At 54.6% G+C, this 27,456-nt stretch overlaps 3 protein-coding genes across 4 annotated transcripts in view; 2 read left to right on the top strand and 1 right to left on the bottom strand.

The window, feature by feature from the left end:
- FKBP11 (FKBP prolyl isomerase 11) overlaps window positions 1-1,473 on the top strand; it is a 2,445-nt gene extending 972 nt beyond the window's left edge. The window contains exons 2-6 of the mRNA XM_063179217.1: window positions 20-194; window positions 474-567; window positions 889-969; window positions 1,099-1,120; window positions 1,240-1,473. Coding sequence (XP_063035287.1) covers window positions 20-194; window positions 474-567; window positions 889-969; window positions 1,099-1,120; window positions 1,240-1,457 — 590 coding nt within the window. The 3' untranslated portion in view covers window positions 1,458-1,473. The remainder of the gene's footprint in view (window positions 1-19; window positions 195-473; window positions 568-888; window positions 970-1,098; window positions 1,121-1,239) is intronic.
- Window positions 1,474-2,123: 650 nt separating this feature from the next.
- On the bottom strand, window positions 2,124-13,501 carry CCDC65 (coiled-coil domain containing 65). The gene is given in 11 exon segments (XM_063179216.1): window positions 2,124-2,133; window positions 2,270-2,436; window positions 2,548-2,624; window positions 2,627-2,699; window positions 3,402-3,620; window positions 5,136-5,308; window positions 6,321-6,481; window positions 9,471-9,640; window positions 12,341-12,508; window positions 12,914-13,041; window positions 13,454-13,501. Coding segments are annotated over 10 exon segments (1,344 nt in total). The 5' UTR covers window positions 13,040-13,041; window positions 13,454-13,501.
- Window positions 13,502-13,743: 242 nt separating this feature from the next.
- RND1 (Rho family GTPase 1) lies at window positions 13,744-26,941 on the top strand. 2 transcript variants are annotated; one of them, XR_010030960.1, is made up of 6 exons: window positions 13,744-13,889; window positions 13,980-14,067; window positions 18,515-18,624; window positions 21,069-21,203; window positions 24,647-25,967; window positions 26,351-26,941. XR_010030960.1 is itself a non-coding variant. In XM_063179295.1 (5 exons), the coding sequence occupies exons 1-5, from the start codon at window positions 13,770-13,772 to the stop codon at window positions 24,890-24,892; spliced, it is 699 nt and encodes a 232-aa protein (XP_063035365.1). In that variant the 5' UTR covers window positions 13,744-13,769; the 3' UTR covers window positions 24,893-26,941. The 2 variants fall into 2 exon arrangements, 1 of the variants encoding a protein (XP_063035365.1); XM_063179295.1 differs by having other exon boundaries at window positions 24,647-26,941.
- The last annotated feature ends 515 nt before the right edge of the window (window positions 26,942-27,456 follow it).

Below are 27,456 nucleotides of genomic sequence, written 5' to 3'. Positions count from 1 at the left end.
TTGTGGGGTCTCTGTGGGGTCTTTGGGGTCTCTGTGGGGTCTCTGTGGGGTCTCTTTGAGATCTCTGTGGGGTCTCTGTGGGGTCTCTGTGGGGTCTCTGTGGGGTCTCTGTGGGGTCTCTTTGGGGTCTCTGTGGGTCTCTGTGGGGTCTTTGGGGTCTCTGTGGGTCTCTGTGGGGTCTCTTTGAGATCTCTGTGGGGTCTCTGTGGGTCTCTGTGGGGTCTCTTTGGGGTCTCTGTGGGGTCTCATTGAGGTCTCTGTGGGGTCTCTGTGGGGTCTCTGTGGGGTCTCTTTGGGGTCTCTGTGGGGTCTCTGTGGGGTCTCTTTGGGGTCTCTGTGGGGTCTCTTTGGGGTCTCTTCGAGGTCTCTTCGAGGTCTCTTCGAGGTCTCTTCGAGGTCTCTTTGGGGTCTCTTTGGGGTCTCTTTGGGGTCTCTGTGGGGTCTCTTTGGGGTCTCTTCGAGGTCTCTTCGAGGTCTCTTCGAGGTCTCTTTGGGGTCTCTGTGGGGTCTCTTTGGGGTCTCTGTGGGGTCTCATTGAGGTCTCTCTGGGGTCTCTGTGGGGTCTCTGTGGGGTCTCTGTGGGGTCTCTGTGGGGTCTTTTGGGGTCTCTGTGGGGTCTCTGTGGGGTCTCTTTGGGGTCTCTGTGGGATCTCTCTGAGGTCTCTGTGGGGTCTCTTCGAGGTCTCTTTGGGGTCTCTTTGGGTCTCTTTGGGGTCTCTGTGGGGTCTCTGTGGGTCTCTCTGGGATCTCTTTGGGGTCTCTGTGGGGTCTCTCTGGGATCTCTGTGGGGTCTCTGTGGGGTCTCTGTGGGGTCTCTGTGGGGTCTCTGTGGGGTCTTTTTGGGTCTCTGTGGGGTCTCTTTGGGGTCTCTTTGGGGTCTCTGTGGGGTCTCTGTGGGGTCTCTTTGGGTCTCTGTGGGGTCTCTCTGAGGTCTCTGTGGGGTCTCTTTGGGTCTCTTTGGGGTCTCTTTGGGGTCTGTGGGGTCTCTGAGGTCTCTGTGGGGTCTCTTTGGGGTCTCTGTGGGTCTCTGTGGGGTCTATGGAGTCTCTGTGGGGTCTCTGTGGGGTCTCTGTGGGGTCTCTGTGGGGTCTCTTTGAGGTCTCTTTGGGGTCTCTTTGGGGTCTCTGTGGTGTCTCATTGAGGTCTCTCTGGGGTCCTCTGTGGGGTCTCTTTGGGGTCTCTTTGGGGTCTCTGTGGGGTCTCTGTGGGGTCCCTGCTCAGGCCGTGCCCCCCTTGCAGCTGACGCTCTGCTGCGCTTCGAGGTGGAGCTGGTGGGGCTGTCCCGTGCCAGTTACTGGCAGAAGGTGCTGAACGAGGTGGTGCCACTGCTGTGCCTGGCACTGGTGCCAGCGCTGCTGGGCCTCATTGGCTTCCACCTCTACCGCAAGGCCAGCAGCCCCAAGCTGTCCAAGAAGAAGCAGAAGGAGGAGAAGAGGAACAAAGCCAAAAAGAAATAAAACCTTCCCCCCTTTTGGCATCTGTGGCTGCTCTTCCTGGCACAGGGATGGGCACAGGGCAGTGAGGAGGGGCTGTGATGGCACAGGGCAGGGGAAGGGGTTGGGATGGGCACAGGGCAGTGGGAATGGGCTGTGATGGGCACAGGGCAGTGGGAATGGGCTGTGATGGGCACAGGGCAGGGGAAGGGCTGTGATGGGCACAGGCAGTGGAAGGGGCTGTGATGGGCACAGGGCAGTGGAATGGGCTGTGATGGGCACAGGGCAGTGGGAAGGGGCTGTGATGGGCACAGGGCAGTGGGAAGGGGCTGTGATGGGCACAGGGCAGGGGAAGGGGCTGTGATGGGCACAGGGCAGTGGGAAGGGGCTGTGATGGGCACAGGGCAGTGGGAATGGGCTGTGATGGGCACAGGGCAGGGGAAGGGGTTGGGATGGGCACAGGGCAGTGGGAAGGGGCTGTGATGGGCACAGGGCAGTGGAAGGGGCTGTGCCCCCCTCAGCTCCCTGCCTGCCCAGGGCCTGGATGGGTCCTGTCAGGTTACAGACTCAATAAATCCCAGAAATAACACTCTGGAGCACATTTTCAGGCAGTTTTGCTCTTTTAAGGCATATCCAAGAAGTGACAGTCCCTGAGTCCCCCCAAACACCAGGCAGGGCTGCCAGGGAACCTCAGCTGGAGCTGGTGGAGCCACGAAAAGGGGTCCTGGTGGTTGAGCCCTCCCCATGCCCAGTGTCCCTGAGCCTGGCTCACCCCATCATTTCTGGGGATGAGGTTTTTGCTTGGTGGCAAGGAGGGGATGGGGATCTTTGGGCACCCTCTGGTGATTGTAGCCCCCGCCAGGTACTGCTGGAGGAGCCTCCTGAGCTCCTGGTCTGGCCTGGCTGCCAAGGCTGCCCGTGCCTTCTCCAGCCCCTTCTCCTCCAGCTTGGCCTTGTTGAACCTCTGCCAGAACCTCTCCAGCCCAATGTAGTCCTTCATCACCTGTGGGGAGGCAGCAGGGCGATTTTGGGGTCTCCACCCTGCCCCAAGCACCAGCTGGGGGGATCCCCAGAGCTGAATCACAGCCTGAGGATGGCGGTGGTGCCTCCTCACCCGTGCCAGGGGCTGGCTGGCCGTCTCCTCCAGGACCATGCGGGCTTTTTGCTGCTCCAGCTCGCCCAGCGAGGAGGGTAGAAGGGCAGCACCTTCTCCTCTTCTGTCTCCAGCCTGCGGCACAGCTCAGCCAGGCGCAGGAGGCGCTGAGCCTGGTGGGGACATCAGGAAGGGCAGGTGGGTGTGGGATCTCAGCACCTCAGGATGGAGGTGCAGAGTGGCTGAGATCACCCTTGGGGGGCTCGGGAGTCCTGGGATGTTGCCAGAAGTGTCTGGTGGCAGGACTTTGATCCTACACAGGAGATGACACCTGTATGAGGATGGGAGGATTTCACTGGGTGAATGGTGGAGAGATAAGTTAATTAGAGTGTGAAACACAGGGTTTAGGATTTCTGTACAGGGGGTCTAAACAAGTAAGATGGAGGAATTGGGGCGTGTCTGTTCTTCTTCTTCTTCTTCTTCTTGCCTCCATCTTCTGTGGTGATGGTGGCACTTTGGGATTGGTTATTACTAGAAGTGCACCGGTTAATAAGGGTAGAAGGTATTGGGGAAAAATTATAAATATTGTACACGTAACTTCAAGTATAAAGATAAGTGACCGCCCCGGGGGCTCTCAGTGTGCCCATGGCTGGCTGCTGTGCAGACCTCTGTTGAGCTGAAAGAAAATCTTTTAGATAAACAATTAATAAACACCGAGACCGAGAAAAGATCAGAAGTCTCTCCTCGTCCTTTGAAGCGCCGGGCTGTCCAAAGCCACCCTGGGCCTTTCCAGGCCACCTAAACAGCCGAGAAACCGACAGGTGGGGACGGACAGCGGGACACAGCCGGGGGAACATCAGGAGTGCCCAACTCACCTTCTCCACCAGCTGCTGCAGCACCTTGAGGGTGGCAGCACACTGGGAGCAGAGTGTCACCAGGTGGGTGTGAGCCGTGGCGCCGGCGCCGCTGATCTGAGAGCGGAGCTTCTGCAGCTTCTGCTGGGCGTCCTCGCGGTCGCCGCGGATGCGCTGCGTCTGCTCCTCGCTCCGGCGCAGGTGAGCCGCGATCTGCGCCCGAGTGGCCGTGACCATGTCCTGGGGAGAAACGGCGGGGAGATGTTCCTGGGGGGGAAATTCCTGCTGGGAAAGGGTGGCTCGGGTTTGGGGTGGGGGAAAATTCTTTCTTGGAATCGGGGAATATTCCTTCTTGGAAAACGTGGCCCAGCTTTGGGGTGGGGAAAATTCCTTCTTGGAAAGGAGGAATTCATTCTTGGAAAGGAGGAATTTCCCCCAGTTTTGGAATGGGGGAAAATTCCTTCTTGGAATGGGGGAAAATTCCTTCTTGGAATGGGGGAAAATTCCTTCTTGGAAAGAATTCCTTCTTGGAAAAGGTGGCCAGCTTTGGGGTGGGGGAAAAATCCTTCTTGGAATGGAGAAAATTCCTTCTTGGAATAGGGGAAAATTTCTTCTTTGAATAGGGGAAAATTTCTTCTTGGAATAGGGGAAAATTCCTTCTTGGAAAAGGTGGCCCAGCTTTGGGGTGGGGGAAAATTCCTTCTTGGAATGGGGGGAAAATTTCTTCTTGGAATGGGGGAAAATTTCTTCTTGGAATAGGGGAAAATTCCTTCTTGGAAAAGGTGGCCCAGCTTTGGGATGAGGGAAAATTCCTTCTTGGAATAGGGGAAAATTCCTTCTTTGAATAGGGGAAAATTCCTTCTTGGAATGGGGGAAAATTCTTCTTGGAATAGGGGAAAATTCCTTCTTGGAAAAGGTGGCCCAGCTTTGGAATGAGGGAAAATTCCTTCTTGGAAAAGGTGGACCAGCTTTGGGATGGGGGGAAATTCTTTCTTGGAATGGGGGAAAATTCCTTCTTGGAAAAGGTGGCCCAGCCTTGGAATGGGGGAAAATTCCTTCTTGGAAAGATGGCGGAAATTCCTTTTGGAAAGGAGAATTCCTTCTTGGAAAAGGTGGCCCAGCTTTGGAATGGGGGAAAATTTCTTCTTGGAAAAGAGGAATTCCTTCTTGGAAAGGAGTAATTTCCCCAGCTTTGGAATGGTGGAAAATTCCTTCTTGGAAAGATGGCCCAGCTTTGGGATGGCAGAAATTCCTTCTTGGAAAGAATTCCTTTTTGTAAAGGGTGGCCCAGCTTTGGGGTGGGGAAAAGTCCTTCGTGGAAAAGGTAGCCCAGTTTTGAATGGGGGAAAAATCCTTTTTTGAATGGGTGGCCCAGCTTTGGGATGGGCTGTTCAGGGCACTGGTGGAGGCACCATCCCTGGAAGTGCTCAAACACCACATGGATGAGGTTAGCAGTGGCCCTGGCAGTGCTGAGAGAACAGTTGGACTTGATGATCTCAGAGACTTTTCCAACCTCAATAATTCCATGATTCCATGGCTCAGGCGCTGCTCCACAAACTCTTGGGGGCCCCTTCTTAGCCTGGCCTGTTGTCACCTCCTTGCCAGTGCCAGGTTGGGCTTGATGGGTCTCAGAGGCTTTTCCAACCTCAACAATTTCACAATCCCATGGAAAAATGAGTGGGGAATGAGGGTTGACCCCACTCCCACAACCACCCAGCACCCCTGCCAACACCTGCAGCTTCTCAGCCTCTTCGCCTGCACGTTGATCTCGCTGGAAGTCCTCTCACACTTCTTCTTGAGCTCCTCCAGCTCCACCTTCTTCTTCTCGGTGGCCTGGCGTAGTTCCTGCGTGCTGTCTGGATCTGCTCCCACAGCCCCTCGAGCCTGGCCCCCAGCTGCAGGCGGCTGTACTGCTGATCCTGCCAGCACTGGGGGACACACACGGTGAAAATTGAAATGCAAGATGTTTTTAGTTACATCTGTAGGGCAGATTATCTTTGTCAAGTGGGCAGTTTGCTTTATCTCTCTCTTTGAGTGACCACATTCACACCTCCCTCTGGGGGACATCTGCTGATAACAGCTATTGAATGTCACTGCATGGCTGATAAGAACTGCAGCATCCCATTGGGAGATGTGAGCCCAGGGGGAGGAGCCAAACATTCCTGCCTGGATACAATCTGAGATTTAAAACATTCCTGCCTGGACACAATCTGAGATTTCAAACATTCCTGCCTGGACACAATCTGAGATTTCAAACATTCCTACCTGGATACAATCTGAGATTTCAAACATTCCTACCCAGACATAATCTGAGGTTTCAAACATTCCTGCCTGGATACAATCTGAGATTTCAAACATTCGTACCTGGATACAATTGAGATTTCAAACATTCCTACCCAGACATAATCTGAGGTTTCAAACATTCCTACCTTGATATAATCTGAGGTTTCAAACATTGCTACACAAATATAATCCAGAGGTTTTTGAGACACCAGCATGGCTTCTCCACTGGATTTCCCAGAGGAACAGCAGCTGCCTCTTCTTCCACTGGATCTTCAGAGGAAGAATAAATCCTTCTCTACAGGATCCCTGCTCCAGCAGAACCACCCCTGACACTGCAGGAGGGCTGAGCCACAATTCCAATGGGACTGCTGACAACACCCGACCCACAGGGTGCCAGGTTGGGTTCTGACTCTGTCAGTGTTGTTTTTAGTTCACTGCATTGTTTATTTTATCCTTTTATTTTCTTCCCTATTAAAGAACTGTTATTTCCTGTTCCCATATTTTTTCCTGAGAGCCCCTTAATTTCAAATTTATAACAATTCAGAGGGGTGGGGAGAGTTTGCATTCTCCATTTCAGGGAGGCTCCTGCCTTCCTTAGCAGACTCCTGTCTTTCCAAACCAACAGGTTACCCCCAAAACCTCCCCTGCCATCCCTGCCAGCCCCTCCATGCCCCCTTGCCTTGTTTTTGATGTCATCCCTGGCGCTCTGGAAGTTCAGCAAGGCCGCCTGCTCGCTCCTGGAGTGCTCCTCCTCCATGGCCAGCTCCATTTGCTGCAGGACCCAGCTTTCCCAGTCCCGCTGCTCCAGCATGGCCTTCCTGTGGGGACACAAGGCAGGGCAAAAGGGATTCTTCTATTGTTGGGGGAGATGAAACAGGAAAGCCTTATAAATAAGATTGATTTTGAGAATATGGAAATTATAAGCGAGATTGAAGTGAAAGCAAGTTTAGGTGAGCTGGGGGGTCACTGACAGACAGACACACAGACACACAGACAGAGAGACAGGTGGAGTGTTGGGGGAGATGAAACAGGAAAGCCTTATGAATATGATTGCCTGGCAAAAGATTTTGAGAATATGGAAACTGTAAGCGAGATTGAAATGGAAGCAAGCTTTGAGATCCCTCAGTTACAGAACAACTGGAAAACAATGGTGTGGCCAGACTGAAGGTGATCCCCTTTTGATGGAACAACACCCTCTGCTTGCAGACAGCTCCAAGAGTCAGAGCAGACCCTGCCAGCTTGGCAGAAGGGGCACAAAGAGGAGTTTTTAGGGTTTAAAACTACTCCAAATAGGAGTTTTTAGGGTTTCCAAAGAGCAGTTTTTAGGCTTGGCAGAAGGGGTCCAAAGAGGAGTTTTTAGGGTTTAAAATGTAGCACAGTATGGGAATGTAATGATTCTTATAGGCTGAATGGAAATGCTGTAGGATTTGTATCTTGGACTAGACTGGTTAGTGAGAATCAGAATATTCAACACAGAAGAAGATTTATTGTATTGGAATGGAAAGCTTGCTCTCTTCCCCTTTTACTCTCTCACCCTCTCATCCTCTCTACCCTTCTCTCCTCTCAGTCCTGCTCCAGCTGTCCCTGGCAGCTCCCAGCAGCTCCCTGCACTTGGCCCTTTGCAATAAACCCCAAGTTCCATGCCCTGGTTTCAGAGATCTCTCGTGTCTGTCTGTCCTGACCTTCCAACCCCCCTGACACTCTTACACTCCATGACAAAGGCACTGCAGGGTTCCCCATGGCACCAGGGGAGGCTCAGCTCCATTTCAGGACAGCCCATGGGTGCCACTGCTGCTCCATTCCCTTCTCCTCCTGTGTTTTGTTGTGATTTCAGGGTTTACCTCAGAACCTTGGGTCCCTCCCCTGATAACTCCCTGCCAGGTGTGTCAGTCACCTCTCCTTTCCCCTCCCAGCACTGTCTGTCAGTCCTGGAATTCCAGAAGTGATTGGCAAAATTCAAAAGGTGCTTTCCACCCCTGGGGGGGGGCATTGGGCCATCCAGGTGTCCTTTGTCCCTTTGTCCCTCCCCTCCTGTACCTGGTGGGTGGGATCCCTACCCTTTCCCTGCCCCTTGCCCCAGGGTTAAAAGGAACAACAACCACGGAACTGGGGACTTCTGTTGGAGCTGTTGCTGCATTCAGAGGCCTGTGGGCCAGGATAAAGCTCTGGATCCAAACCTGCCATCAGAACTGACTCCTTTTCTTCACCATCACCTTAGAGCTTCTCTGCCAGAGGTAAACCTGAGGTAAACTCCATGAGAGGAAGCTCCATCCTGAGCTGCTGCAGGCCTGGACTTGTCTCCACGTGCCCAGCTGTCACAGATATATTTTATGAAAAATCCTTTCCTTAGAATTTTTTTCTCCTGAGAAGCTGAGAGCCTCAGAATTTAAATATAAACAATAATTATCTGCTGCTGTGGAATGCAACAGGTGCACCTATGATTGGTCTCATGTGGTTGTTTTTAATTAATGGCCAATCACATTGAGCTGTCTCAGACTCTCTGGTCAGTAACAAGATTTTGTTATCATTCCTTTCCTTTTCAAGCCTTCTGATGAATCCTTTCTCTATTCTTTTAGTATAGTTTTAACACATCATTCTCTTTTAACATCATATATATCATAAAATAATAAACCAGCCCTTCTGGAACATGGAGTCAAGATTCTCATCTCTTCTCTCATCCTGGGACTCCTGTCAACCACCACCACAAACCAGGTGCAACATCCAGGTGGCCAAAAGTGTCTGTGGGGTGAAAACACCACACATCCAGATAGCCAAAAGTGTCTGTGGGGTGAAAACACCAAACACCCAGCTGGCCTAAAGTGTCTGTGGGGTATCCAGATAGCCAAAAGTGTCTGTGGGGTGAAAATACCACACATCCAGATAGCCAAAAGTGTCTGTGGGGTGAAAATACCACACATCCAGATAGCCAAAAGTGTCTGTGGGGTGAAAATACCACACATCCAGATAGCCAAAAGTGGCTGTGGGGTGAAAACACCACACATCCAGATAGCCAAAAGTGGCTGTGGGGTGAAAACACCACACATCCAGCTGGCCAAAAGTGTCTGTGGGGTATCCAGATAGCCAAAAGTGGCTGTGGGGTGAAACACCACACATCCAGCTGGCCAAAAGTGTCTGTGGGGTGAAAACACCACACATCCAGATAGCCAAAAGTGGCTGTGGGGTGAAACACCACAAATCCAGCTGGCCAAAAGTGTCTGTGGGGTGAAAACACCACACATCCAGATAGCCAAAAGTGTCTGTGGGGTATCCAGATAGCCAAAAGTGTCTCTGGGGTGAAAACACCACACATCCAGATAGCCAAAAGTGGCTGTGGGGTATCCAGATAGCCAAAAGTGTCTGTGGGGTGAAAACACCACACATGCAGATAGCCAAAAGTGTCTGTGGGGTGAAAACACCAAACACCCAGCTGGCCTAAAGTGTCTGTGGGGTATCCAGATAGCCAAAAGTGTCTGTGAGGTGAAAACACCACACATCCAGATAGCCAAAAGTGTCTCTGGGGTGAAAACACCAAACATCCAGCTGGCCTAAAGTGTCTGTGGGGTATCCAGATAGCCAAAAGTGTCTGTGAGGTGAAAACACCACACATCCAGATAGCCAAAAGTGTCTCTGGGGTGAAAACACCAAACACCCAGCTGGCCTAAAGTGTCTGTGGAGTATCCAGATAGCCAAAAGTGTCTCTGGGGTGAAAACACCACAGTTGCTGCTATTTGGTTCAGCACCAAGGGCCAGGCAAGCTCAGGCACGGCAATATTGATAATTATTCCAACACCCCTTGAATTTCCACACCTCTCAGCCTCAAAGTCGGCCTTCAGGGCGCCCACCTGGGCACTAAAGCCCTGCTCCAGGTATTCCAGGCGGCGGCGCTGCAGGTTCAGCAGTTGGTCTGTGAGGTCCAGGTGGCTGCTCAGGGCTCGGTTCTGCTGCTCCTCTGCTTGCTTCAGCTCCGTCACCAGCGCCTGGGGAGGTTTTGGGGAGTCATTTTTTTTGGGGGGGGGGTCATTTGTGTCACCTGGCACCCCCCCTCTGTCACAGATATATTTTATGGAAAATCCTTTTGTTAGGATTTTTCCTCCTGAGAAGCTGAGAGGCCTCAGAAATGAAATATAAACAATGATTATCTGCTGCTGTGGAATGCAACAGGTGCATCTGTGATTGGTCTCATGTTGGTTGTTTTTAATTAATGGCCAATCACAGTGAGATGTCTCGGATGCTGGTCAGTCACAAGATTTTATTATCATTCCATTTTTTTCATTTCCTTTCAAGCCTTCTGATGAAATCCTTTCTTCTATTCTTTTAGTATAATATATATCATATATTTTAATACATATCTTATATTAATCATATATTTTAATATATATCTTAGAGAAAAATATATTATAAATATAAGATATATATAATATATATCACAATATATATCTCATATATAGTAATATATATCTCATATATTTTAATATATACCTTGTATTTTTAATATATATAATATATATTATACTAAAAGAATATAATGTAATATATATCATAAAATAATGAATCAACTAGCCTTCTGATGAATTCCTTACTTCTATTCTTTTAGTATAATATATATCATTTATTTTAATACATATCTTATATTAATCATATATTTTAATATATATCTTAGAGAAAAATATATTATAAATATAAGATATATATAATATATATCACAATTTATATCTCATATATCATAATATATATCTCATATATTTTAATATATACCCTGTATTTTTTATATATATAATGTATATTATACTAAAAGAATATAATGTAATATATATCATAAAATAATAAATCAGCTAGCCTTCTGATGAATTCCTTACTTCTATTCTTTTAGTATAATATATTCCATATATTTCAATAAATATCTTATATTTATAATGTATTTTTATATATATCTTATAGAAAAAAAATATAAAAATATATTTATATTTATATAAAATATATTTATACTTATGACAAATATAAGATATATATCTCATATACATATATCATATATTTTATATTTACCTTATATTTTAATATATATGGTATATATTATAGTAAAAGAACATAACATAACATAACATAATATAATATAATATTTCAGCCTTCTGAAACATGGAGCCAAGATTTTCATCTCTTCCCTTGTCCTGGGACCCCTGTGAACACCCCCACACCCCTCCCCACCCTGCCAGCCCCAGAGTTGTGGGATTCATCCGCCCTCAGAACAGAGAGAAGCTGTGAGAAAAGCAAAGGATGTTCGTTGTTTCAAGTCTAAAAATCTGAGTTTCAGGAGAAGATAAAGAGCTTGGTGGATTTCTAAATAGTTATTAATGATTTTCTTTAATAGTTCTCTGTTTCAGGATTCTGCAAGTCTGTTTCAGAACAAGGAAGGACCACGAGTGCTCCAGATTGCAAGGCAAGATGTATTTATTACTGTCTGTATGTCAGCTGTCTTTTGTCAGTGGGCAGTTTTTCCTTATCTCTTCCACAATCACTCCTCCCTCTGGGGGGACATCTGCTGATAACAGCTATTGAATGTCACTGCATGGCTGATAAGAACTGCAGCATCCCATTGGGAGATGTGAGCCCAGGGGGAGGAGCCAAGCATTCCTACCCGGATACAATCTGAGATTTCAAACATTCCTGCCTGGATACAATCTGAGATTTCAAACATTCCTGCCTGGATACAATCCGAGATTTCAAACATTCCTGCCTGGATATAACCTGAGATTTCAAACATTCCTACCCAGATATAATCTGGAGATTCTGGAATACCAGCATGGCTTCTCCACTGGATTCCCCAGAGGAACAGCAGCTGCCTCCTCTTCCCCTGGATCTTCAGAGGAAGAATACATCCTTCTCTACAGGATCCCTGCTCCAGCAGAACCACCCCTGACACTGCAGGAGGGCTGCAGCCACAATTCCAATGGGACTGCTGACAACACCCTGACCCACAGGGTGCCAGGTTGAGTTCTGACTCTGTCAGTGTTGTTTTAAGTCTCTGCATTGTTTATTTTATCCTTTTATTTTCTTCCCTATTAAAGAAAGAGCTGTTATTCCTGCTTCCATATCTTTGACTGAGAGCCCCCTAATTTCAAATTTATAACAATTCAGAGGGGGTTTACATTTTCCATTTCAGGGGAGGCTCCTGCCTTCCTTCCTCAGCAGACACCTCTTTCCAAATCAAGACAAACTGTTATTCCTACTCCCATATTTTTTGCCTGAGAGCCCCTTAATTTAAAATTCATAATAATTTGGAGGGGTGGGGAGGGTTTACATTTTCCATTTCAGGGGTGGCTCCTGCCTTCCTTAGCACACACCTGTCTTTCCAAACCAAGACAAACTGTTATTCCTGCCCCCATATCTTTGCCTGAGAGCCCCTTAATTTCAAATTTATAATAATTTGGAGGGGTGGGGAGGGTTTAATTTCAAATTTATAACAATTCAGAGGGAGAGGGTTTACATCCTCCATTTCAAAGGAGGCTCCTGCCTTCCTCAGCAGACACCTGTCCTTCCAAACCAAGACAACCAGGAATGTCACAGACCAACATCTCCAGGGACTGGACCTTCTCCTGACACTCAGCTGTTTGGATTGAAACCATCAATGTTCTCACAGCTTCTCCCCATTCAGAGGGCCCGGGAAGAGCAGCCAGAGTCACCTCAATGGTGCCATCCTTGCAGTCCATGACCCTTGAGAAGGTCTGGCTGAGGATCTCGATGTCCTGGCGCAGCTCTTTGTCCTTGGCCTTGCGTTGGGCTGAGCGCCAGAGCGTGCGGACCTTGTGGAGACCCCAGAGGCTGCTCTGCTCCTCCCGGCTCAGCTTCTCCTGTGGAGGGGGAATGGGAGGTGGGAAAGGGTCAGGAAGGGGTTTGGGGCTGCTCTGCTATCTGGGGGTGCAGCAAAACAGGGGCAGCCCCAGCCCTGGTGGGGATGATGGGGGAAGCTCTTGGGAAATTTGCTGGTGAAAAGGGGTTTGGGGGCTTTAAGGGTGGAGTTTGGAGGGGATCAGGGGAGGTTGCAGTGGCTCAGCTTCTCCTGTGGAGGAGGAATGGGAGGTGGGAAAGGGGCAGGAAGGGGTTTGGGGCTGCTCTGCTACCAGGGGGTGCAACAGAACGGGGGCAGCCCCAGCCCTGGTGGGGATGATGGGGAAATTTGCTGGGGGAAAGAGTTTGGGGGGCTTAAAGGGTGGACTTTGGAGGGGATCAGGGGAGGCTGCAGTGGGGTTCCGGACCTGCATGAAGCGGGTGAGCAGCGCCCTCTTGATTTTGGCCTGCTCCTCCTCAACCAGCGCTTGTCTCTGCAGCAGCAGCAGCTCGGCCTCGGCCGACGTGGGGGCACTGAGTTGGGACCTCGCCATGGCTGGAGGAGGGGACAGGGCAGGAGAGGTCGGGGTGTGCGTGGTGACCCCTCCAGGGCCCTCACCACGGCCTGTTTCCCCTGCCCAGCCCCCTGCACCATGGGGTACCCCACACCCCACAACCTTCTGCCTCCCTCCCCAGGCTCCCCCAGACCCATTTCCTTGCCCCTCCACTTCGGAGCACCCCCAGACCCCACCAACCCCTTCTGGCCCCTTCTCCCCTCCCAGCGACCGCCCAGACCTGTCCCTACCTCCTTCCCCAGGCCCCAGGGCCCATTTCCCTCTGCCCATCCGCACTTCCAGAGCCCTCCTAGCTCATCCCTATCTCCCTCCCACGCTCCCCCAGCACCCACCACCCCTTCCAATGGGGTCTCCCCCCCCCCATCCTTCCCCAATTTGGGGTCCCTCCGGTACCGGCCCCGGTCCCGGCCCGGCCCGCGCGTCCCTCCGGTCTCCCGGCAACGGCCGCTGAGGGGGCGGGGCCTCCGCGGCACTTCCGCCCTGACCCGCGCGGGCGCCCCCTGGCGGCCAAGAGCGCGCTCACGGGGCGTGTCCCTCCCGCTCTGCCTCCTCGCTATTGGCCGGCGCTCCGGGATTCCCCGCGCTGATTGGCGGGTAGGAGCCGCCGTGGGCGGGCCCTGCAGTCGGCGGGGTATATAAGGGCGCTGCGGCGGCGGGGCGCAGGGCGGTGGGTGGGTGCGAGCGTGGGGGTCGCGTGCGCGCCGCCGCCATGCGGGAGCGGAGGCCGGCACCGGCCGCCCCGGCCCGGTGCAAGCTGGTGCTGGTGGGTGACGTGCAGTGCGGCAAGACGGCCATGCTGCAGGTGCTGGCCAAGGATTGCTACCCTGAGGTGAGCCCAGAACGGCACCGGGGAACCGGGCAGCGGGCGCCGGTAAAAGCGGGACCGAGCGGGGCGCTGACGCTCTCGGTGCCGTTGCAGACGTACGTGCCCACCGTGTTTGAGAACTACACGGCGTGTCTGGCCAGCGAGGAGCAGCGGGTGGAACTGAGCCTCTGGGACACCTCCGGTACCGGGGGGAGACGCGCACGGTGCATGTTTGGGGGGCTGGCGGGGGCTCCGCTACCGGGGCAGTGCGGCGGGGGCTGCCCCGGCCCTGATCGGGGAAGGTGCTTTGGGCTTTTGGGGGGTCGCGGTTGGGATGCTGCAGTGAGCGGGGGGTCCCTGCAGTGGGGGTGTTTTGGGGACCTGCAGCGTGGGAGGGGAGGGACTTTGGTGGCCTTGTTGGGGTCTCGGGGGTGTTTTGGGGGGCCGGGGGTGTTTTGGGGTCCCTGCGGCTGCGGAGGGCGCTTGGTGCCCGCACTTGGGGGGTGTTCAGGTTTAGGGTCATACCCGTGGGTTTGGGGGTGCAGGCGCTCCCCAGGGACCCACCCCACGGTCACAGGGGGGTCAGGAATTGGGGGGGGGGGGTCCCAGGAAGCTGAACCCCTTTTTTGGTGGGGGCCCCCACTCCGCTGAGACCCCCCCGGGTGGGGTTCTGCCTGTGAATGGGGCGGATTTATGGGGACAGCCCGCTGTTCCACGTCCCTGGGCACCCCCAATATTTGGCGGGGGGGGGGGGTCGGGGCAGCCCTGCCCGGTGCTGCAGTGTCCCCCCCGGTGTGGAGGGGGGGTCCCCGCCGGTCCCCGGTTGCCATGGCGATGCGCTGGCGCAGCCTCTTTGCTATTCCGTGCACGGAGCGTCTGGGCTGCCAAACCCCTCCGAGGCCTTTTGGGGGGGCTGGGGGGGTGTGGGGGGGGACATCCCAGAGCCCCCCACCCCATTAACCCCCCCCCCCTCCATTCCCGCACCGCCATCCCCGCAGTCCCCGGTGCGATGCTGGCGGCTCCGTGTCCCCGGGGATCCCGGGGGGGGGGGGGGGGTGACAGCGTGTGACACCCCCTCCTCTGGCTCCCCCGCTACCCCGAGACCCCCTCGGTGCTCCCCAAAATGGGAGGGGGGGCGGGGGGGTTGTTACATAAACAGCGCGGGCTCCATTTCCCGCTGCCTGGCCAAGGCGCGATGCGACGCGGATGGGGCTGCGGGGACGGAGGTGGCGATTTGGGGGGGGGTTCCGGAGCTGTGCCCCTTTTGGGGGGCTCTGTCCCTTTTGGGGGCCTCTGGAGCTGTGCCTCTGTGTCCTTCTTGGGGTTCTCTAGAGCTGCGGACCACCACCCTGAGCAGGAGGGGAGCTGTGTTTGTTTTGGGGTCTCTAGAGCTGTGTGTCCGTCTGTCTCTTTTGGGGAGCTGTGTCCGTTTTGGGGGGCTCTGTGCCTTTTAGGGGCTCTGGAGCTGTGCCCCCCACCCCAAGCAGGAATGGGGCTGTGTCCCTTTTGTAGGGCTCTGTCCCTTTTTGGGGTCTCTAGAGCTGTGTCCTCACTGTGGGTAGGAATCAGACTGTGTCTATTTTGGGGGGGCTCTGTCCCTTTTGGGGAGCTCTGTCTCTTCTGGGGTCTCTAGGGCTGTGTCCTCACCGTGGGCAGGATTGGGGTCTGTCCGTCTTGGGGGGCTCTAGAGCTGTGTGTCCGTCTGTCTCTTTTGGGGGGATCTGTCCCTTTTAGGGGCTCTAGAGCTGTGTGTCCGTCTGTCTCTTTTGGGGAGCTGTGTCCGTTTTGGGGGGATCTGTCCCTTTTAGGGGCTCTGGAGCTGTGTCCCCACCCCAAGCAGGAATGGGGCTGTGCCTGTTTTAGGGGCTCTGTCCCCTTTTGGGGGGCTCTAGAGCTGTGTCCTCACTGTGGGTAGGAATCAGGCTGTGTCTATTTTGGGGGGCTCTGTGCCTTTTGGGGAGCTGTGTCTGTTTTAGGGGCTGTGTCCCTTTTGGGGGGCTCTAGAGCTTTGTCTCCGTCTGTCCGTTTTGGAGGGCTCTGTGCCTTTTGGGGAGCTCTGTCTCTTCTGGGGTCTCTAGAGCAGTGTCCTCACCGTAGGTAGGAATCAGGCTGTGTCTATTTTGGGGGGGCTGTGTCCCTTTTGGGGGGCTCTAGAGCTGTCTGTCCCTTTCGGGGAGCTGTGTCCGTTTTGGGGGGCTCTGTGCCTTTTGGGGTCTCTAGGGCTGTGTCCTCACCGTGGGCAGGATTGGGGTCTGTCCGTCTTGGGGGTCTCTAGAGCTGTGTGTCCGTCTGTCTCTTTTGGGGAGCTGTGTCCGTTTTGGGGGGATCTGTCCCTTTTAGGGGCTCTGGAGCTGTGCCCCCCACCCCAAGCAGGAATGGGGCTGTGTCCCTTTTGTGGGGCTCTGTCCCTTTTTGGGGTCTCTAGAGCTGTGTCCTCACTGTGGGTAGGAATCAGACTGTGTCTATTTTGGGGGGGCTCTGTCCCTTTTGGGGAGCTGTGTCTGTTTTAGGGGCTGTGTCCCTTTTGGGGGGCTCTAAAGCTGTGTGTCCGTTTTGGGGGGGATCTGTCCCTTTTAGGGGCTCTGGAGCTGTGCCCCCCACCCCAAGCAGGAATGGGGCTGTGCCTGTTTTAGGGGTTCTGTCCCTTTTTGGGGTCTCTAGAGCTGTGTCCTCACTGTGGGTAGGAATCAGGCTGTGTCTATTTTGGGGGGGCTGTCCTTTTTGAGGGGCTCTAGAGCTGTCTGTCCCTTTTGGGGAGCTGTGTCTGTTTTAGGGGCTGTGTCCCTTTTGGGGGGCTCTAAAGCTGTGTGTCCGTGTGTCCGTTTTGGGGGGCTCTGTGCCTTTTGGGGAGCTCTGTCTCTTCTGGGGTCTCTAGAGCTGTGTCCTCACTGTGGGTAGGAATCAGGCTGTGTCTATTTTGGGGGGGCTGTGTCCCTTTTGGGGGGCTCTAGAGCTGTCTGTCCCTTTTGGGGAGCTGTGTCTTTTCTTGGGGTCTCTGTGCCTTTTGGGGAGCTGTGTCCGTTTTGGGGGGCTCTGTGCCTTTTGGGGTCTCTAGAGCTGTGTCCTCACTGTGGGTAGGAATGAGGCTGTGTCTATTTTGGGGGGGCTCTGTCCCTTTTGGGGAGCTGTGTCTGTTTTAGGGGCTGTGTCCCTTTTGGGGGGCTCTAGAGCTGTGTCCTCACTGTGGGTAGGAATCAGGCTGTGTCTGTTTTGCGGGGGCTCTGGAGCTGTGTGTCTGTCTGTCCCTTTTGGGGAATTCAGTCCCTTTTTTGGGGGCTCTAGAACTGTGTGTCCGTTTGTCCCCTTTGGGGAGCTGTGTCTTTTCTTGGGGGCTCCGTGCCTTTTGGGGAGCTGTGTCCGTTTTGGGGGACTTTGTCCCTCCTGGGGAACTCTAGAGCTGTGTGTCTGTCTGTCCCTTTTGGGGAACTGTGTCTGTTTCAGGGGCTGTGTCCCTTTTGGGGGTCTCTAGAGCTGTGTGTCTGTCTGTCCCTTTTCGGGAACTGTGTCTGTTTCAGGGGCTGTGTCCCTTTTGGGGGGCTCTAGAGCTGTGTGTCTGTCTGTCCCTTTTCGGGAACTGTGTCTTTTTCGGGGGTGCTCTGTGCATTTTGGGGAGCTGTGTCCGTTTTGTGGGGCCTTGTCCTTTTGGGGGTCTCTAGAGGTGTGCCCCCACTCTGGCAGGAATGGGGCTGTGTCCCTTTTTGGGGTCTCTATACCTGTGCCCCCACCCCATTTCGGATGGAGGGACTGTGGCTGTTTTAGGGACTCTGTCCCTTTTGGGGGGTCTCTAGAGCTGTGTCCCCACCCCAAGGAGGAATGGGCCTCTGTCTCTTTTGGGGGGTGCTCTGTCCCTTTTGGGTGGCTCTGTCCCTTTTGGGGGTCTCTAGAGCTGTGTCCCCACAGTCAGGACGGGGGCTGGATCTGTTTTTGGGGGCTCTGTCCCTTTTGGGGGTCTCTAAGCTATGTCGCCACCCCGGGTGGGAATTGGGCTCTGTCTCTTTTGGGGTCTCTAGAGCCATGTCCCCATCCCAGGAAAGCCGAGGGGCTGTGTCTGCTTTGGGGGACTCTGTCCCTTTTGGGGGTCTCTAGAGCCATGTCCCCACCCCAAACAGGAATGGGGCTGTGTCTGTTCTGGGGGACTCTGTCCCTTTTGGGGTTTCTATACCCGTGCCCCCACCCAGTCCAGACGGGGGTTTCTGTCTCTTTTAGGGGGATCTTTGTCTCTTTTGGGGTGCTCTGTCCCTTTTGGGGTCGCTAGAGCTGTGCCCCCACCCTAGGCAGGAATGGTGCTGTGTCCATTTTGGCGAGTCTCTGTCTTTTTGGGGGATCTCTGTCTCTTTTGGGGGGGTCTCTGTCCCTTTGGGGCTCTCTATACTCTTACCCCCACCCCATTTCGGATGGAGGTCTGTCTCTTTTGGGGGGCTCCGTCCTTTTTGGGGGTGCCTAGAGCTGTGTCCCCACCCTGGGCAGGAACGGTGCTCTGTCCCTTTTGGATGTGCTGTGTCTCTTTTTGGGGGCTCTGTCCCTTTGGGGCTCTCTATACCCTTACCCCCACCCCATTTCGGACGGGGGGGGCTCTGTCCCTTTCCCAGCCCCCCTTTCCCGTGTCCCGGGGCTGGGGGGGCTGATCGGTGTCCCCCCCTTTTCCCCAGGCTCCCCCTACTATGACAACGTGCGGCCCCTGTGCTACAGCGACTCGGACGCCGTCCTGCTCTGCTTCGATGTCAGCCGGCCCGAGACCCTCGACAGCGCCACCAAGAAGGTGGGGAGGGGGCTCAGGGATGTGGGGACACTGACCCTGAGGGGTTTGGGGGGGCTCAGGGATGTGGGGACACTGACCCTGAGGGGTTTGGGGGCTCAGGGATGTGGGGACACTGATGCTGTGGGGTTTGGGGGCTCAGGGATGTGGGGACACTGACGCTGAGGGGTTTGGGGGGGCTCAGGGATGTGGGGACACTGACCCTGAGGGGTTTGGGGGCTCAGGGATGTGGGGACACTGATGCTGTGGGGTTTGGGGGCTCAGGGATGTGGGGACACTGACCCTGAGGGGTTTGGGGGGGCTCAGGGATGTGGGGACACTGACCCTGAGGGGTTTGGGGGCTCAGGGATGTGGGGACACTGACCCTGAGGGGTTTGGGGGGCTCAGGGATGTGGGGACACTGACCCTGAGGGGTTTGGGGGCTCAGGGATGTGGGGGCACTGATGCTGTGGGGTTTGGGGGCTCAGAGATGCGGGGACACTGACCCTGAGGGGTTTGGGGGGGCTCAGGGATGTGGGGACACTGACCCTGAGGGGTTTGGGGGCTCAGAGATGCGGGGACACTGACCCTGAGGGGTTTGGGGGGGCTCAGGGATGTGGGGACACTGACGCTGAAGGGTTTGGGGGCTCAGGGATGTGGGGACACTGATGCTGTGGGGTTTGGGGGGGCTCAGGGATGTGGGGACACTGACCCTGAGGGGTTTGGGGGGGCTCAGGGATGTGGGGACACTGACCCTGAGGGGTTTGGGGGCTCAGGGATGTGGGGACACTGACGCTGAGGGGGTTGGGGGCTCAGAGATGCGGGGACACTGACCCTGAGGGGTTTGGGGGCTCAGGGATGTGGGGACACTGACCCTGAGGGGTTTGGGGGGGCTCAGGGATGTGGGGACACTGATGCTGTGGGGTTTGGGGGCTCAGGGATGTGGGGACACTGATGCTGTGGGGTTTGGGGGCTCAGGGATGTGGGGACACTGACCCTGAGGGGTTTGGGGGGCTCAGAAATGCAGGGACACTGACCCTGAGGGGTTTGGGGGGGCTCAGGGATGTGGCGACACTGACCCTAAGGGGTTTGGGGGGGCTCAGGGATGTGGGGACTGATGCTGTGGGGTTTGGGGGCTCAGGGATGCGGGGACACTGACCCTGAGGGGTTTGGGGGGGCTCAGGGATGTGGGGACACTGAGCCTGAGGGGTTTGGGGGCTCAGGGATGTGGGGACACTGACCCTGAAGGGTTTGGGGGCTCAGGGATGCGGGGACACTAGCCTGGGGGGTCCCTGTGGGGTTTGGGGGGCTTAGAGATGAGGGGACACCAGCCCGAGGGGTCCCTGTGAGATCTGGGGGCTCAGGGATGTGGGGACACCAGCCTGAGGGGTCCTCGTGGGGTTTGGGGGGCTCACAGACACAGACCACTGACTCTGTGGGGTTTAGGGGTTCAGAGTTGTGGGGACACCCATGCAGGGGGGTCCCTGTGGGGTTTGGGGGGGCTCAGAGATGCAGGGGCACTGATGCTGAGGGGTTTGGGGGCTCACAAATGTGGGGACACCAGCCCGAGGGGTCCCTGTGGGGTTTGGGGGGTTCAGGGATGTGAGGACAATGTCCTGTGGGTACCTCTGTGGGGTCAGGGGGGTTCCTGTGGGTATCTCTGTGGGATTTGGGGGGTTCCTGTGGGTATCTCTGTGGGATTTGGGGGTTCCTGTGGGTATCTCTGTGGGGTTTGGGGGTTCCTGTGGGTATCTCTGGGGAGTCTGGGGGCTTGCTGTGGGCATCTCTGTGGGATTTGGGGGGTTCCTGTGGGTATCTCTGTGGGGTTTGGGGGTTCCTGTGGGGTTTGGGGGGTTCCTGTGGTTATCTCTGTGGGATTTGGGGAGTTCCTGTGGGTATCTCTGTGGGATTTGGGGGGTTCCTGTGGGTATCTCTGGGGGGTCTGGGGGGTTCCTGTGGGTATCTCTGTGGGATTTGGGGGGTTCCTGTGGGTATCTCTGTGGGGTTTGGGGGTTCCTGTGGGTATCTCTGTGGGGTTTGGGGGGTTCCTGTGGGTATCTCTGGGGTTTGGGGGGTTCCTGTGGGTATCTCTGTGGGGTCTGGGGGGTTCCTGTGGGTATCTCTGTGGGATTTGGGGGGTTCCTGTGGGGTTTGGGGGTTCCTGTGGTTATCTCTGTGGGATTTGGGGGGTTCCTGTGGGTATCTCTGTGGGGTTTGGGGGGTTCCTGTGGGTATCTCTGTGGGGTTTGGGGGGTTCCTGTGGGTATCTCTGTGGGGTTTGGGGGGTTCCTGTGGGTATCTCTGTGGGGTCTGGGGGGTTCCTGTGGGTATCTCTGTGGGGTCTGGGGGGTTGCTGTGGGTATCTCTGTGGGGTCAAGGCTGGCACATGGAGACACCACCCCCATGGAGGTGACAGGGCGAGGCTTTTGGGGTGTCCCCTGTCCCTGAGAGGTGCCCTGCCCCCTCAGTGGAAGACAGAAATCCTGGATTATTGCCCCAACACCCGCGTGCTGCTCATCGGCTGCAAGACGGACCTGAGGACAGACCTGAGCACGCTGCTGGAGCTCTCGCACCAGAAACAGGCGCCCATCTCCTACGAGCAGGTCTGGGGGGGCCCCGAGGGTTTGGGGGGACCCCGATGGCTGTGGGGGGTGGGATTGGGGTGTCCCAGTGGTCTGGTTTGGGGGGGGATCCTGGTGTTTGCGCAGGGCTCAGTTTGGGGTGGTCTTGGTGGGTTTGGGGATGATTTTTGGGGTGTCCCGGTGGTCTGATATGGTTTTGGGGGATCCTGTTGTTTTTGGGGGTGATTTTTGGGGTGTCCCAGTAGTCTGACATGGGGGTGGGTTTGTGGGGGGATCCCGGTGTTTGCACAGGGCTCAGTTTGGGGTGTCCCGGTGTCTGTGATGTGCCTCGTGTGTTTGTTGTGCCCCCCATGGCTTTGGGGCTCGCTTTGGGATATCCCAACGTGTTTGGGGCTCAATTTGGGCTGTCCCGGTGGGTTTGGGGCTCAGTTTGAGATATCCCAATGACTTTGGGCTGTCCTGGTGGGTTTGAGTTGTCCCCATGGGTTTGTGGGGCTCACTTTGGGATATCACAGTGGCTTTGGGGCTCAGTTTAGGATATCCAGGTGTGTTTGGGGGTGTCCCGATGGATTTGGGATATCCCAATGATTTTGGGGTGTCCTGGTGTTTGTGGGGCTCACTTTGGGATATCCCAATGACTTTGGGCTGTCCCAGTGGATTTGTAGGGCTTAGTTTGGGCTGTCCCGATGTTTTTGGGGCTCACTTTCGGCTGTCCCAATGTTTGTGGGGCTCATTTTGGGATATCCCAAAGACTTTGGCCTGTCCCAGTGTTTGTGGGGGTGGGTTTGGGATATCCTGGTGGGTTTGAGGTGTCCCTGTGTTTGCACAGGGCTCAGATTGGGTTCTCCTGGTGTTTGTGGGGCTCACTTTGTGCTGTCCCGATGGGTTTGGGGCTGAGTTTGGGATATCCAGGTGTGTTTGGGGTTGTCCCAGTTGGTTTGGGCTGTCCTGATGGGTTTGGGGCTGTACCAGTGGATTTGGGGTATCCTGGTGGGTTTGTGGCTCAGTTTAGGATATCCCAATGACTTTGATCTATCCCGACTTTTGGGATATTCCAATGACTTTGATCTGTCCCGATTTTTGGGATACCCCAATGACTTTGATAGGTCCCAGTGGATTTGGGATATCCCAATGACTTTAATCTGTCCCGATTTTTGGGATATCCCAATGACTTTGTCCCAGTGGATTTGGGATACCCCAATGACTTTAATCTGTCCCGATTTTTGGGATATCCCAATGACTTCGATCTGTCCCGATTTTTGGGATACCTCAATGACTTCGATCTGTCCCAATTTTTGGGATACCCCAATGACTTTGTCCCAGTGGATTTGGGATATCCCATTGACTTCGATCTATCCCGATTTTTGGGATATCCCAATGACTTTGATCTGTCCCGATTTTTGGGATATCCCAATGACTTCGATCTGTCTCAGTGGATTTGGGATATCCCAATGACTTCAATCTGTCCCGATTTTTGGGAAATCCCAATGACTTTGATCTATCCTGATTTTTGGGATACCCCAATGACTTTGTCCCAGTGGATTTGGAATATCCCAATGACTTCAATCTGTCCCGATTATTGGGATACCCCAATGACTTTGTCCCAGTGGATTTGGGCTATCCCAATGACTTTGATCTGTCCCGATTTTTGGGATACCTCAATGACTTCGGGGCTGTCCCGATGGGTTTGGGGCTCAGTTTGGGATATCCCGGTGGGTTTGGGGCTGTCCCAGTGGATTTGGGATATCCCATTGACTTCAATCTATCCCGATTTTTGGGATATCCCAATGACTTTGGGGCTGTCCCGATGGATTTGGGATATCTCGGTGCATTTGGGATATCCCAATGACTTCGATCTGTCCCGAGTTTTGGGATACCTCCATGACTTTGATCGATCCCGATTTTTGGGATACCCCAATGACTTTGTCCCAGTGGATTTGGGATATCCCATTGACTTCGATCTATCCCGATTTTTGGGATACCCCAATGACTTTGGGGCTGTCTCAATGGGTTTGGGACTCAGTTTGGGATACCCCAATGACTTTGATTGGTCCCAGTGGATTTGGGATATCCCAATGACTTTGATCTATCCCGATTTTTGGGATATCCCAATGACTTCGATCTGTCCCGAGTTTTGGGATACCCCAATGACTTTGGGGCTGTCTCAATGGGTTTGGGGCTCAGTTTGGGATATCCCGGTGGGTTTGGGGCTGTCCCAGTGGATTTGGGATATCCCAATGACTTCGATTGATCCCAATTTTTGGGTTACCCCAATGACTTCGATCTGTCCCGATTTTTGGGATACCCCAATGACTTTGATCTGTCCCAATTTTTGGGATATCCCAATTACTTCGATCTATCCCGATTTTTGGGATACCCCAATGACTTTGTCCCAGTGGATTTGGGCTATCCCAATGACTTTGATCTATCCCGATTTTTGGGATACCCCAATGACTTTGGGGCTGTCTCAATGGGTTTGGGACTCACTTTGGGATATCCCGGTGGGTTTGGGGCTGTCCCAGTGGATTTGGGATATCCCATTGACTTCAATCTATCCCGATTTTTGGGATATCCCAATGACTTTGGGGCTGTCCCGATGGATTTGGGATATCTCGGTGCATTTGGGATATCCCAATGACTTCGATCTGTCCCGAGTTTTGGGATACCTCCATGACTTTGATCGATCCCGATTTTTGGGATACCCCAATGACTTTGTCCCAGTGGATTTGGAATATCCCATTGACTTCGATCTATCCCGATTTTTGGGATACCCCAATGACTTTGGGGCTGTCTCAATGGGTTTGGGACTCAGTTTGGGATACCCCAATGACTTTGATCGGTCCTAGTGGATTTGGGATATCCCAATGACTTTGATCTATCCCGATTTTTGGGATACCTCCATGACTTTGTCCCGGTGGATTTGGGATATCCCATTGACTTCCATCTGTCCCGATTTTTGGGATACCTCAATGACTTCGGGGCTGTCCCGATGGGTTTGGGGCTCAGTTTGGGATATCCCGGTGGGTTTGGGGCTGTCCCAGTGGATTTGGGATATCCCAATGACTTTGATCTATCCCGATTTTTGGGATATCCCAATGACTTTGATCTATCCCGATTTTTGGGATATCCCAATGACTTTGATCTATCCCGATTTTTGGGATATCCCAATGACTTTGATCTGTCCCGATTTTTGGGATATCCCAATGACTTCGATCTATCCCGATTTTTGGGATACCCCAATGACTTTGGGGCTGTCTCAATGGGTTTGGGGCTCAGTTTGGGATACCCCAATGACTTTGATCGGTCCCAGTGGATTTGGGATATCCCAATGACTTCGATCAATCCCAATTTTTGGGATACCCCAATCACTTTGGGGCTGTCTCAATGGCTTTGGGACTCACTTTGGGATACCCCAATGACCTTGACCTACCTTCCCCCCCCTACCCGACTCTCCCCGCTTTTAGGGCTGCGCGGCCGCCCGGCAGTTGGGAGCCGAGGGTTACCTGGAGTGTTCGGCCTTCACCTCGGAGAAGAGCGTGCACAGCATCTTCCGCGCCGCGTCCGGGCTGTGCCTGAGCAGCGCCGCCCCGCAGCCTCCCCGCAGCCCCGGGCGCGGCCTCTCCAAGCGCCTCCTGCACCTCCCCAGCCGCTCCGAGCTCATCTCCTCCACCTTCAAGAAGGAAAAAGCGAAAAGCTGCTCCGTCATGTGAAGGGAGGGGAAGGGATTCGCACACACACACACACACACAAAAACACACACAGAGCCCCCTTTCCCGCTCCCACCCCAAATTTGGGAAGCCCCCCATCCCCCCCCAAGTGCACGGAATGGGGTCTGGGGGGGGCTGGGGAGGGGTTGGGGTGCTGCCCTTGCCCTGGGAGGGGAGGGCTTCACCTGGTTCCCAACCCTGAGGGGGGTCCCTGGGGGGTTTGGGGTGCTCAGACCCTCAGAAACGTCAGCTGGGATGGTCCTGGTGGGGTTTGGGGTGCACAGAATCCTGGGACATCAGCCCAGAGGGATTTGGGGTGCTCAGACCCTCAGAAACATCAGCTGGGATGATCCTGGTAGGGTTTGGGGTGCACAGGATCCTGGTGACACCAACCCAGGGGGGTCCCTGTGGGGTTTGGGGTGCTCAGAACGTCAAGGACATCAACCCTGAGGAGGTTTGGGGTGCTCAGGAGCCTGAGGAAACCAACCCAGAGGGGTCCCTGGGGAGTTTGGGGCACACAGGACCCTGGGGACATCAGTCCTGGTGGTTTTGGGGCGCTCAGACCTTCAAGGACATCACCCCAGTGGGGTTTGGGGTGCTCAGACCGTCTGGGACGTCAGCTGGGATGGTCCTGGTGGGGTTTGGGGTGCACAGGATCCTGGGGACATCAGCCCAGAGGGATTTGGGGTGCTCAGACCCTCAGAAACGTCAGCTGGGATGATCCTGGTGGGGCTTGGGGTGCACAGAATCCTGGTGACACCAACCCAGGGGGGTCCCTGTGGGGTTTGGGGTGCTCAGAACCTCAAGGACATCAACCCTGGGGGTGTTTGGGGTGCACAGGACCCTGGGGACATCAGTCCTGATGGTTTTGGGTGCTCAGACCTTCAAGGACATCACCCCAGTGGGGTTTGGGGTGCACAGACCTTCAGGGACATCACCTGGGGTAGTCCCTGTGGGGTTTGGGGTGCACAGGACCCTATGGACACCCACCCAGAGGGGTCTCTGGGGGATTTGGGGTGTTCAGGACCCTGGGGACATCAACCCAGGGGGGCTCCTAGGGCTGGATAGGGTTTGGGAGGTCCCCCCACAGCTCTAAAGGAGGGTTTGGGGTGCTGCCCTTGCCCTGGGAGGGGGGTTTGGGGAGGGCTTCACCCGGTTCTCAACCCTGAGGGGGTCCCTGGGGGGTTTGGGGTGCTCAGGATCCTGAGGAAACCAACCCAGAAGGGTCTCTGTGGGGTTTGGGGTGCTCAGACCTTCATGGACAGCAATCCAGAGGGGTCCCTGGGGTGTTTGGGGTGCTCAGAACCTCAGGAGCATCACCTGGGATGGTTCTTGTGGGGTTTGGAGTGTGCAGGATCCTGGGGACACCAATCCAGGGGGTCCCTGTGGGATTTGGGGTGTACAGACCCTCGGGGACAGCAATCCAGGGGGGTCCCTGTGGGGCTGGGTAGGGTTTGGGAGGTCCCCCCCGAGCTCTGAAGGAGGTTTGGGGTGCTGCATTATTGTCCTGGAGGGGGCATCACCCAGTTCCCAACCCTGATGGGGGTTCCTGGGGTGTTTGGGGTGCTCAGACCGTCAGGGACATCAATCCTGGGGTGTCTGGGGTGCTCAGGACCCTGGGGACACCAAACCCAGAGGGTTTTGGGATGCTCAGACCTTCGAGGACATCAACCCAGTGGGGTTTGGGGTGCACAGGATCCTGAGTAAACCAATCCAGAGAGGTCCCTGTGGGATTTGGGGTGCTCAGGACCCTGGGGACACCACCTGGGATGGTCTTTGTGGTGTTTGGGGTGCACAGGACCCTGAGGACACCAATCCTGGAGGGTTTGGGGTGCTCAGACCCTCCGGGATATCACCTGGGATGGTCCCTGTGGGTTTTGGGGGACACAGGGACGCCATCCCGGGGATCCCTGTGGGATTTGGGGTGCACATCATGGGACTCATCCATGGCCTCATCCTGTTCGCTCCCCCTTCCCCCCATCCCTCATCTGCTGCTTGGCCCTGGGGGACCGTGTGGGTTGGGGAGGGGGGGCTGTTTTATGGACTATATTTTGGGGGAGGGGGATTATGGGGGGGGTGTCTCTGTTCCATGTCAGTGTTATTAAAAAAAAGCTTATTTATTATCAGAAATATAACACCTACCTATGTGCAGCCCTGCCTGACCCTGTGCTTTGGGGCGGGATTTTGGGTTTTGGAGGTTTTTGGGATGTTTTGGTGTCACTGCTGATGGTGACATTGATGTGATCGGGGCGTCTTTTGGGGAGGGGGGTGCCAAAAGAGTCCCCCCACTTCTTCTGCCCCCACATTCTGCCTGGTACTCCCCGATCTTGTGAATAGGAGGGTGAGGCTCCTGCAGGGACACTGATCTGGGGGTCCCTTGTGAGTTTGGGGTGCTTGGAGCTGCTGATCTGGAGGGGTCCCCGTGAGATTTGGGGTGTGCAGGGACACGGGGGACACTGACTCGGGAGGGTCTCTCCAGGCTTTGAGGTGCTCTAGGCCGTGGGGACCTCATTTGAGTGAGCAGGAGGTGCCTGCGGGCTGTGGGGGACTCAGGGACACGGGGACAC

Source organism: Melospiza melodia, chromosome 31 (assembly GCF_035770615.1).
Source record: "Melospiza melodia melodia isolate bMelMel2 chromosome 31, bMelMel2.pri, whole genome shotgun sequence".
Lineage (NCBI taxonomy): Eukaryota > Metazoa > Chordata > Aves > Passeriformes > Passerellidae > Melospiza > Melospiza melodia.
This window is presented reverse-complemented; position numbering and strand designations above follow the sequence as displayed.

What these genes read in the sequence shown, in the direction of transcription:
- RND1 (XM_063179295.1), top strand. Translation starts at nt 13,770, where the DNA reads ATGCGGGAGCGGAGGCCGGCACCGGCCGCCCCGGCCCGGTGCAAGCTG. An exon ending in GAGCCTCTGGGACACCTCCG is followed by an intron (nt 14,068 to 18,514) that starts GTACCGGGGGGA and finishes CCTTTTCCCCAG; the next exon opens with GCTCCCCCTACTATGACAAC. An exon ending in CGCCCATCTCCTACGAGCAG is followed by an intron (nt 21,204 to 24,646) that starts GTCTGGGGGGGC and finishes CCCCGCTTTTAG; the next exon opens with GGCTGCGCGGCCGCCCGGCA.